The sequence below is a fragment of the Impatiens glandulifera genome, chromosome 4, assembly GCF_907164915.1.
Source record: "Impatiens glandulifera chromosome 4, dImpGla2.1, whole genome shotgun sequence".
In the NCBI taxonomy this organism is placed as follows: domain Eukaryota; kingdom Viridiplantae; phylum Streptophyta; class Magnoliopsida; order Ericales; family Balsaminaceae; genus Impatiens; species Impatiens glandulifera.
The window spans coordinates 7,700,272-7,711,219 of NC_061865.1; the positions used below are offsets into that span (position 1 = coordinate 7,700,272).

The 10,948-nt window shown below is 32.5% G+C and overlaps 3 protein-coding genes across 3 annotated transcripts; all 3 read left to right on the forward strand.

Annotated features, from left to right (window-relative positions):
- The first annotated feature begins 220 nt into the window (after positions 1–220).
- Positions 221–2,443, forward strand: LOC124935729. The gene is made up of 5 exons (XM_047476148.1): positions 221–439; positions 982–1,054; positions 1,127–1,308; positions 1,524–1,596; positions 2,181–2,443. The coding sequence occupies exons 1-5, from the start codon at positions 338–340 to the stop codon at positions 2,366–2,368; spliced, it is 618 nt and encodes a 205-aa protein (XP_047332104.1). The 5' UTR covers positions 221–337; the 3' UTR covers positions 2,369–2,443.
- Positions 2,444–4,569: 2,126 nt separating this feature from the next.
- LOC124933953 (FRIGIDA-like protein 3) lies at positions 4,570–8,597 on the forward strand. Its single transcript, XM_047474404.1, has 4 exons — positions 4,570–4,727; positions 5,068–6,103; positions 6,344–6,513; positions 7,734–8,597. The coding sequence occupies exons 2-4, from the start codon at positions 5,080–5,082 to the stop codon at positions 8,223–8,225; spliced, it is 1,686 nt and encodes a 561-aa protein (XP_047330360.1). The 5' UTR covers positions 4,570–4,727; positions 5,068–5,079; the 3' UTR covers positions 8,226–8,597.
- A 1,371-nt stretch (positions 8,598–9,968) lies between these two features.
- Positions 9,969–10,530, forward strand: LOC124936175 (protein transport protein Sec61 subunit beta-like). The gene has a single exon (XM_047476645.1). The coding sequence runs from the start codon at positions 9,999–10,001 to the stop codon at positions 10,326–10,328; it is 330 nt and encodes a 109-aa protein (XP_047332601.1). The 5' UTR covers positions 9,969–9,998; the 3' UTR covers positions 10,329–10,530.
- The last annotated feature ends 418 nt before the right edge of the window (positions 10,531–10,948 follow it).

Consider the following 10,948-nt stretch of genomic DNA (forward strand, 5'->3'; position numbering starts at 1 on the left):
CATAAATTTAACGAGCTTTGAGATAATAAAAACAACAATGAACCCAATTTTTCTTAACATGTTTATTTGTCCAAATTTTTCTTAAATCCAATTTTAAAAGTATTTTCAAATAAATCCATTAAAAAAAATTGTTCAAATTTGAGCAATTCTTGATAGGTCTACTTCACAAGAACATCATATATTTGTAAGATACTGAAAAATCAGTGGCGTGCATGCTTCCAATAGGGTTTGTGGATCAGAAAATAAAAGGGTTCTCTCCTCATGGCTCTTTTCCTCCTCAAAAGAAAAGGAAACTGAACAATTCAAAATTTCAGATCTCTGCTGCCTCTCTAAGAGTATGGCGACAACCGCAGGAGGCTCTGTTGCTTTCTCAAGCTTTACATCATCGCCGTCCTATTTCAGCACCCACAAAGGCAACACCCACTCGCCACTTCCACCGGTACGAGTTTCTATCTTGAATCTTCAATTAAGCTTTTAGTAGTTCTGGATTGACTTTGATTGTGAGTTCATGAGTCACAGAGCTTTGAAAATTTTGAAATATCAATCAATATTGCTTACTCATTCAGTCATATATGTGCTATTGGAATGGAGGGAAAGACTTGGTTATGCATGTGAGAAAGATTACTGTTTTTTCAACTTCCATTCCACCCTATTTTGCACATTAGTTTCTTTCTGTTTTCTGATACCATCTGGCACGATTTGAAGGGTTTATAGATTGATTGAGGTGAAAAGAGGAATGGTTGAAGTCTTGCTTTTGATTCTGAATTTGGGTTCTGATCCGAAATCCCCAATGATTTTCTTGAAAACGTGTCAGCCTAGGTTGAAATTCACCATGTTGACATAACTGTCTGGTTCAATATAAAACACATCTAACAGATGATGGATTTAGTTCTTCTACATTGCTCTACAATTAATTGATTCAATTGACAGTCTTATGATTAATGCTGCTTAATATTTTTCACATAATTGATCTGTAAACAGATGGTTGCTAAGTATTTCTCTAAAAGGCGAAACTTTGCCTGCTTTGCTGCACAAGAGTCAAATACTTCAGCAGGTGTGGGTTTTGCTTAATTCCCTCCTTTTTCATAAAATGGACTCTTTTTTAAACGAGGGTGTCTTTATTCAGTTACTGCTGAAACGGAAGAAGTGAAGCCAGAGAAAAAACCAGCTAGGCCAAAGCCTGCTGCGAAAGCTCCTGTGAAACCGCTACCAGAAATGATGATGGAAGATGTGATACCTTCGCTAAAAGAAAGAATCGAAACCCAAGAAGATATCACTGACCTCGAACTATCTTTTCAGGACAACCGGGTTAGTTATCAAATTGGAAATTAATGAAATTCAAATAATACAAGTATATTTCACTTGACAGTCACATGATTTCCTTAACTACAAAAACTATGATATCATTAAGCATATAGTATGTTTGAAATGACTGTTATTCTTTAAGCATACTAGATAAAAGATGAATATTGATTTTTGTTTTCCTGTTTTTGGTTGGTTGATTATATTATCATTCATCACAGCTTGAAGGTTCATTTCTGAAGCTGGGCTATCCTTATTCATTTTGGGCGTTTTTTCCTGATGGCGTTATCACAGGTATATATATATTTTTCTTAAATGCGTGTTAAGTTGAAGTTGGAGATCGAGTTAGCTTTTTTCAGGGAATAAACTCTGGTTTCAAAAAAGGAAAATATGGTTAAATGAAATAAAGAGTATGAAGAGAATCAAGACATCTTTGAAAGTTCAATATCATCCCACTTATTCCCTTTGAAATCCATTGATCCAATTTCTTCATTTCATCAAGCAATCTAACATAAGGAAAACAACCAAGTCAACCCAAACCAGCAACAATAGTAAGAACCCTACAATTTACAAATCCGAGAACAGCACACATAAACTATCACCAACTATCAAACCGTCAAAAATACCCAAATACATCGATGGAAAGTGATCAAAATCCCCATTAATGTAGTCAATCCAAGAGCTTCTATAATTTTTTGAAAAAAACAAATCTTGATCAAATCTTTTATTTTGGTTGATGATTCGATAAAAGAAGGAACCAATGATGGGATAGAACCACATCAAACAAGCCATCAAGAACAATTGATAAACTAATTTCTTCTTATGATCTCAAAGTTAAGTTAAGAATGACTTAGATTTTCATAATTCTGGTTGAACAGGTCCAAAAGGATTTTCTATATCCTCCTATGGAAATGAACCAAGCACAGTTGAACCTTTCCTGGTCGATGAGAAGAAAATAACATCAAAACATGTTGTCTTTTGGGTCGAGAAACGTTTGGCTGCTCAAGGTATATTTCCGGTATGGAAAGAATCGTCAAATGTAGAACCAACGAATGATGATTCTTAAAGAAATTGAACCAGATGTCTTGTTGTATGGATTTTTTGCATTTACATTGATGTATATAAACATCATGTTTTATCATCTGATCCCAGCTTGATATATGAGTTCTGTTGATAATGGGAGAAAACTTTTGAAAAAGATACATGGAAAAGGAGCTTAGGTTAGACCACGATTTGGAATTTTAACAAGAACGAGGTAATGTACCTTCTGGTGTCTGAGATGTTTTTTTAATGAATGTTGTGCCTTGACGGTTTAGTGGCGGTCGAACCGACCTATCATGATTTATGGTTAAAATTAAAAAAATATATATAACTGAGTTAAATATTTTATTTTAAAATATAGCACACCCACTTCAATTTTAAAATATTTTAACTGAATTATATAACTTTTATTCTCTTGAATAAATTTTTTATTATAATATATGTGACTATTATTTACTTATTAAAACAAATAATTTATATAATTATATTGTTTAGCAATAATGTTTTTTGAGATGAAATAAATTCGATCAATCTGAATTGGTCAATAAATAAAAAATGATGGATTGAGATTTCATTAAATTGAAATGTTTGTCTAATTTGGTATATAAAGAGGCTTGTTTACCCTAATTTAAATAAGAGGAGTGACAGAGAGAGAATTTGATGAGGGAATGACTTGGCATTTCATTAGTTGGAAAATGTAAAAATGAGAGAAAAGAGAGAAATTATTTGATTTTTTCAGCGAATAAGATTATGCCACGTCATTCCCTCACCAAATTCCTTATCCAAATTCCCTCACCTAATCTTTTTTTCTTTAAATAATTAAAAATCAAACAACTAAAATAAAAATTTAACATTTTTATTACAATAAAATTTATAAAATTATATTTCTTGCATTTTAATATATAATTCCAGATAAAAAAAATTAGTTGGGTTCAGGTTAAGTTTAGTTAGTAAGCGTTATTATACTTATTATACAGGTATGTAATATAAGATAACATAATTTTTTTTTTTATCAAAATGGTTTCGAACCATCATTTTTCTTTTGTCAAATTTTATTGGCCTCCTTCGATGGTTTTTTTAGTATCGGAGGGTGCTTTATTTTTTTTTCCATCAATTAGTTTTGAGTTGATGTTACGTTTTGTTTGATCCAACATCCTATTTAGTCGGATCGGTTTTTTCGTCTCGGATTTTTATAGTTCAAATAAAACTCTCAATCGTCAGTAGGTCGTTTGTTGCTCAAACCCTCCGATTGTGTTGATAATAATTTCTCATGTCCGTGTCTGTCCCATAGCAGCAAGGAAGATAAAGTAATCAGATTTGAAATTTTTTCATGTTTTCAATAAAATGTTATTCGATTTAATTTTTCATATGTATAATCTCTTACATGTATTCTCCCATGAATTGTATACATTTTTCACTATTTCGACCACAATTTTTATTTGGCATATTTTTTTCGGCGTTGTTTATCAACCCTTGACTAAGGATAATATTAATTGCCGTTCATAATCTTTGGTAAAGATTCTTTAAAACACGGTTTCATTGATTCATTCGACTTGCTATATTATAACTCGACTTGCTCTATTATAACAGTCATCGTTCAAAAACTCAAATAAATTCATCTTTAGAGGGATTCTCAACAAACTCGAATAATCGTTGAATTATTTCTTATGAGAGTATTATTTTTGTAAATTGTTTATGAAATTTAATATTTAGATTATCAATTATTAATTTTGATTTTGTATTTTTTATACGTTATTTTGTAATATTTATTAATTAATTTTCCTTAGGTAACTTTTAATAATTAATAATATTATTGTGTCTTATAACTCATTTGTTAAGTTGAATATTTAGCCGCCACTAATTCTAAGTGGATAATTGATACTATTCTTTATTTATTTTTTCAACATTAAATATTTTAACGGAATAGACCAAACGCGTTAAATAAATATCTCAGGCCAGCGCAGCCATTACCCGTCGGCTGTTATTATATGGATCAAACCTAACCCGAATTCTAACCCGCCTCGTTCCCGAACCAGCAAAGTCCGAACCACAATGTTATCTCTTATTATCTGGATCAGTGGACAAACCCGAAAAATTCTGACCCGATCTCTTTCCCGAACCAGAAACGTCCGAACCAAAAAAAAAGAGTCCGAACCAAAAACAAAAAAAATAGCAAAAAGCCAAAAAAAAAAAAAAAGATGAGAGAGAAACTGTGACTTTTGTCGGAGACTGCAATAAATAGTATAAACCCTTCTCTCACTTACTTTCCTCTTTCTCTCTCTAGGGATTCGAAGGTTCAACAGGAACTCTTCGACGAATATGGCTTGATTTCTCGGCGAAATTCGCCGTCATCGAACAATCTCTCGTTTCCACTAACCGATCCAGTAAGTACTCATAGACTCCACTCGTTTTCTTCATTTCAATCGTTCAATCACTCTATCTAATCTTTCAGATCGACTCCTCCTTCAATTTCACTTCACTTAGGTATGTAGCAAAAAAAATTCGGAATTATTCTTCGATTTGACGAAATATTCAGTTAATTTCCCCGTTTTATACTCTTTATTTGCTTCAGATTGTTCTTCCGATGAGTTTGAATTGATTATGTATTTTACTGTGTTTTGATTCGTCTTATTAGCTAATTGATGGATCAGTATGTTTAATATGTAATTTACTGCTTAGAAGTCTCATTTTCACACCACTTTTGTTCGTTTATGGTTGCCCTAGGGTTTCTGAGCAATGGAAGATACTCAGTCAGTTTCGACACTTATAGATTCGACAACATCAAAGATACAACAACTTCAGAAAGCGTTTGCTGAGCTAGAGAGTCACCGAGCTGTAACTCTTAATCTGAAATGGAAACAGCTCGAGGAGCATTTTCATGGACTTGAGAAGTCTTTGAAGAGACGTTTTACTGAACTGGAGGATCAGGAAAAGGAATTTGAGAATAGAACAGGGGAGGCGCAGGTGATGTTAGAGAAACGTGAAGCGGCTGTTGTTGCGAAAGAACAAGCTTCGCTCGAGAGGCTACAAGAGAAAAGAGATGCAGCGTACTCTATTATAGCTAACGCTATACAGAAACGTAGGAATGTTGTAGATGCAGATGGAGATGAAGACCAAGGTGGGGAACTGGTTACGGATGAGCAGCCATTAGAAAATCATCTGGAAAACACGAAAAGCTCCTTTGTGAATGTAAACATGGGGGTAAAGTCTCATCCCGAGCTAGTAAAATTGTGTCAAGAGATGGACTCTGAGGGACTGCACAAGTTCATATCGGATAATCGTAAGAATCTTTCTGCCATGAAGGAAGATATTCCATTCGCTCTGAGAGCTGCATCAGACCCGGCTTCACTGGTTTTGAACTCTCTCAATGGTTTTTACTGCACAGACAGTTCGAGTGCGGATGGTAAAAAAGATGGAAATTTACTAGGTATCCGTAGGACTTGTATTATGCTGATGGAATGTCTTAGCATTCTTCTTACTAGCCTGAACCCTAGTTCCGTCTCCAACCTGATCTCTGAGGATATAAAGGAAAGAGCTAAGGGCATTGCAAAAGAGTGGAAACCAAAGCTAGCTGATCTTGATATGGATGCCAACAATGGCAGTGCTTTGGAGGCTCATGCATTCTTACAACTTCTGGCCACTTTCGGTATAAACTCTGATTTCGATCAGGAAGATTTAATAAAGCTTGTACCTATGGTTTCTCGTCGTCGACAAACAGCTGATCTTTGTCGTTCGCTTGGCCTGTCGGAGAAAATGCCAGGTTTATTATTTCGTTCTGCCCTTTAGTTTATCTTTTCACACTACATAAAATTGGCTTGAAGTTTAATTTAATGAATTTTTTTCAAAAAGGTATCTGAATGGAACATCAAATTCTCGTAAAATCATTTTTGAGCTGTTAGTGATTTGGTGATGTTATGGAATCCATTTAAATATAAATGAATCTAAGACGAATAATGTACTTGCTTAGTTGCTTATAATGTGTTATGGCTTAATTTTTCAGGTGTAATTAATGTTTTGGTGCAAAGTGGAAGGCACATAGATGCTGTTAACTTGGCTTTTGCATTTGAGCTTACTTCTCAATTCTCACCAGTTTCATTGCTGAAGTCTTACTTGAACGAGGCAAAAAAAGCCACTTCACCCGTCAAGGCTGGAAATACGTCTCATGTACAGGTAAGTTTATCATGTTTTTATTAATCAATGAAAAAACAAGTTTACCTTATTTTCACTTCACATATACAAGGGTTGAAAGCAATTGAGCTTGGTATATTCAAGTTCATTTGTTTGCTACTTTGACAAGTTAAATTGATGGTAAATGACTTTTGAGTTTGTTGTCTTTGTTAACTGAATTTATTAGTTTCTTACTTATTGTTCATTACGTTTTCCACAAATAATAGTAACAATAATTATTTTTTAAGTACAACTCAATGAAAGACCACATTCAAAATAACATAACTGCCCAAAACCACATCACAAATAAACAAAGACCAACAAACTCAATCAATGAACATCCACTAAACAAATAGTGCACAAATAGTGCACCTAGTGTTGTAGCTCAAGTTGTAAGAGTCTTGAACTAAAAGCATGAGGTCTCGGTTCGATTCCCACTTAAAAAGGTCATTTACGTGGGATGTTGTGTTAGCCTCCTCCAGGTATAAAACCCTAGTATGAAGAAAAAGTCTTATATTTCATGATAAGTATCTTCATCACTTTCAAGATTCACAATAAAATCAATATCATCTATTATAGTTAACAAATCATTCAAGACCTAGATTATTTGGATATAAGATTATTCAAATCATCATTTAAAATATCCTCATTTTTCTTAAAACCCTCCATAAAGAAAACCTTATACCCCTTGTTCCTTTTTTCCTTAATTAACCCGGTTAGTTATACCCTCCATCATCAAACAAGGTTATTTGAAAACGAACTTAACTAACTCCTACATAAAGTTAGTTTTGTGTTATAGGTTTCATAAGAAAGAACCTCATGAACAGGGACTGATCTATGTACCGGGCTTAAGCCCAGCCCAAAAAACAAATTGTTACCTACTTAACATTTATATAACCCAATCTTTTAAAAAGTACATTAGATTTGTATTAGTTGTCTAGTGATTTTTATTATAAACTGTATATATATATATATATATATTCTATCTTGTGTGGTCGATTCTCGCTAAGTGCATCATTTTTTTTATTTTTTTTATATTAAGTTCAAGCCCCTAACTCTAATCTCTAATATATGGTTCTGTCCCTCCTATGAATGAATCTATATACATACAATAAATGTTTTAACTTGATTCATTCTGGGTGCTATTCGCAAATGGTATATTTAACACGATTCATGTTGTTGACTCGCCCAATGATGGGTGGGTCGGTCTTGTCTATTTCCAGAACGATATAAATGAAAAGGAGCTGATGGCGTTAAAGGGTGTGATAAAATGCATCGAGGAACACAAAATGGAACAACAATATCCTCTAGACCCACTAAATAAACGAGTTGTTCAGCTAGAGAAGGCAAAGGAAGACAAAAAGAGAGGTACAGAAGTGGTTAAACCTCAGACCAAAAGACCTCGTGCAAGTGGAAATGGAATTGGAATTGGACACGGGCCTCCTCGAATGATGACTAACAACAACATGGCAGACAAGAACAACAACAATTTCCATCACCCTCGAATGGTAACCGACAACAACAACAACAGGTACCAGCAGCAGCAGCAGCAGCAGCAACAATATATGTACGAGAGGCCTTATTTCTACCATGGACCTCCTCCACCTGCGGAGAATCACGTGACAATGACAGCACAACCTGCTTACGGTTTACCAGCTGGACATGGAAATTTCTTCGGAAACGGGTTCCAGTATCAGGCTGCTTATCTTCACTAAAGCTTGGTAACAGAAAAAAGAAGAATGATAATAATAATAATAATAGTGGTGATGCTGTTAATCTTTTGATTTGATGATATGATATGAAGATGATCATGTTAACCTCTAGTGTTAACCCTACTCTGTTCTCTTTTCTCTTGTATGCTTTTGTTCTATGATTGAATTTTAGTACCAAGACTGATGGAATGGTGATGATGATGATGATGAAGAAGATGAAGAACTTTAAGGTTGGTTGGTTGGTTGTGTTACTTTAGTTGTCTGTCTGTCTACTACTGAATTCTCTAATTTGTTGTATAATCATCTGACTTATTCTGACACTGATAATATGTGAACCACTTTTAATATATTCACCTGTTCTTTGTTTGGTTTTCATTTTTTTACTTCTTTTTTTGGCTTAGTATTACTTATTGATATGGCTTTAATTTATAGGTTTTGGTTTGAGATTTAAATAATAGGGCTTTAGATATGAGGTTAAATGTTAAATTGTATGTATTTGAATGTGTTTTAAGAAGTACCTTTTTTAACATGATTTTATTTGGATCACATTAAGAGCTCGTTTGAGGAAGTGTTTTTTATAAAAAAAATTTAAATATAACTGTTTTATAAAAAAAATTAAAAATCAGTTTTTTTTGTGGTTAATATATTTTATAAAAACATAGATAGTTTGATTATTTTTTTTTAATCATAATATTTTTGGGATTATTTAAATAATCTGAGTTATTATAAAAAAAATAATGATTAATATTAATTAAAAAATAATAAAGTATTATTTTATTTTGAAACATTTCATATTTTAATATTTTAATTAATAAATTACGTAATATAAAAAAATGGAGAATGGAATAAAAGGACGTTAATATTTTTATTATTAATAGTCAATTTATTTATTTATTTTTTATAAGCATAATTAGTTATAAATATAATATTTTAGTATTTTTTTATTATTGATTAATTAATTTATTTAGTTTTTTTTGTATTATTTTAAGCATAATTAGTAATTGTTTTTTAAAAGGTTCATATATATAAAAAAAAAAATTGAAAAAAAAAATCGTTTAAGAATAACGACGAAACATTCAAAATAAGAAAAAACACACAATAAGTTATCGAGTTCGTAAATTTTCGAGAAGAACGACTACTCGACGTACTCTACTAACTTTCCTAAACGAATCTAAAAAAACGTCATCATAATAATATTATAAATAATACATATTAGACGACTATGTTGGACGATTTTTCTACAACTAAATAATTCGAAAAAGAAACAAATCATAATAATATATATAAATAATGTTTTAGTGTTACAAATTAATGAAAGTGATTTAAGTTGGTTAAATATTAAATTATATATATATATATTTTAAATGAGAATTAAATTTATAATTTATAAAAGCAAATGAATTAAACTATTAAGATAGTTAAATCAATAGATTATTTAAGTAAAATAAAATATTTTTATTGACATAAATGTTGGTAGGTGGGGAATCCACCGTGTTTTTCAAATTTCCACAAGTAATAAATGAACCAGCTATAAAACTTAAAGAGATAAATTAAATCAAAAACAATAAACAAAGGGTTAAATTAAATTTATTTAAAAGTCAACATTCAACGTGCAGTTGGAGGGCGAAATTAGACTTTTCACACAAGTTTATCGACGAAGATTCGTTCTTTATCTCCTCTTCGTTCTTCATCAATCGATTAATCAATCGATCGATCGATCTAGCTTTCTCTCTCTATCAGATCTCCATTTCTCCATTTTCAAATCTCCTCACAGTAATGGCTAAAGGTGCATCTCAATCACAATCATCTACCTCCTCAGGAGGAGCTACAAGACCTGGTCCAGTCGGAGTAGCGCCGCGTGGATCTGCCGCCGCTACAGCTGGAATGCGTCGTAGGAGGATCGGTGGATCATCATCATCATCAAGTGGATCTGCTGGATTTAGTGCTGGAAGTGGAAGTAACGTGCTAAGATTCTACACCGATGATGCACCTGGACTCAAAATCAGCCCTACTGTTGTTCTTGTCATGAGTCTTTGCTTTATCGGCTTTGTTACTGCTCTCCATGTCTTTGGAAAGCTTTACCGCTACAAATCTGGTAGTCCTTAATCTTCATCTCTTTAGATCTACCACGTTTGATCGATCGATTGATTGATTGAATCTCAGATCGTTTTCTTTGTTTTCGATCCGGTAATTTGGTAACTGATACACGAAGTTTTGATTTGTATGATTTTCTTAGTTTGAACTTGAATTTGAACCGCAATTCAGCTTTTGTTTTGTTTAATTTAATGATGGATTTGTTTTCATGTTATAGTTAATTGAAATTCAGCTTAATGATTATTGCATTATGGAATCAATCCTTTACCTGTTCAAATTTGATATAACTTTCTTTAAATGCTTTTCCATGCAAGGTTAGAACTCAATTAATGCTATTATTAAGTTTGTTCATTGTAAACCTAGCTAGCTGATAACTTATTAGGAAATGATCTAAAACAAACCTTCCATTACTAGAAATTTGCTTTTTCATTAGGGTTCTTAAAGTTTTATATCATTGTTCTAGATATGGGTGATAAAGATTAGTTGGAGATTTTATTTCCTTTTTGAGTTTGGGTAGCTTTGATATGGAGATTCTTGTAATCTTAGGCTTGTTATTGTTATTCACATCTCAATGCGTATAACTAAATACACAAATTTACAACAAGATGGGCTTAGATGATGGGGTTTAAATT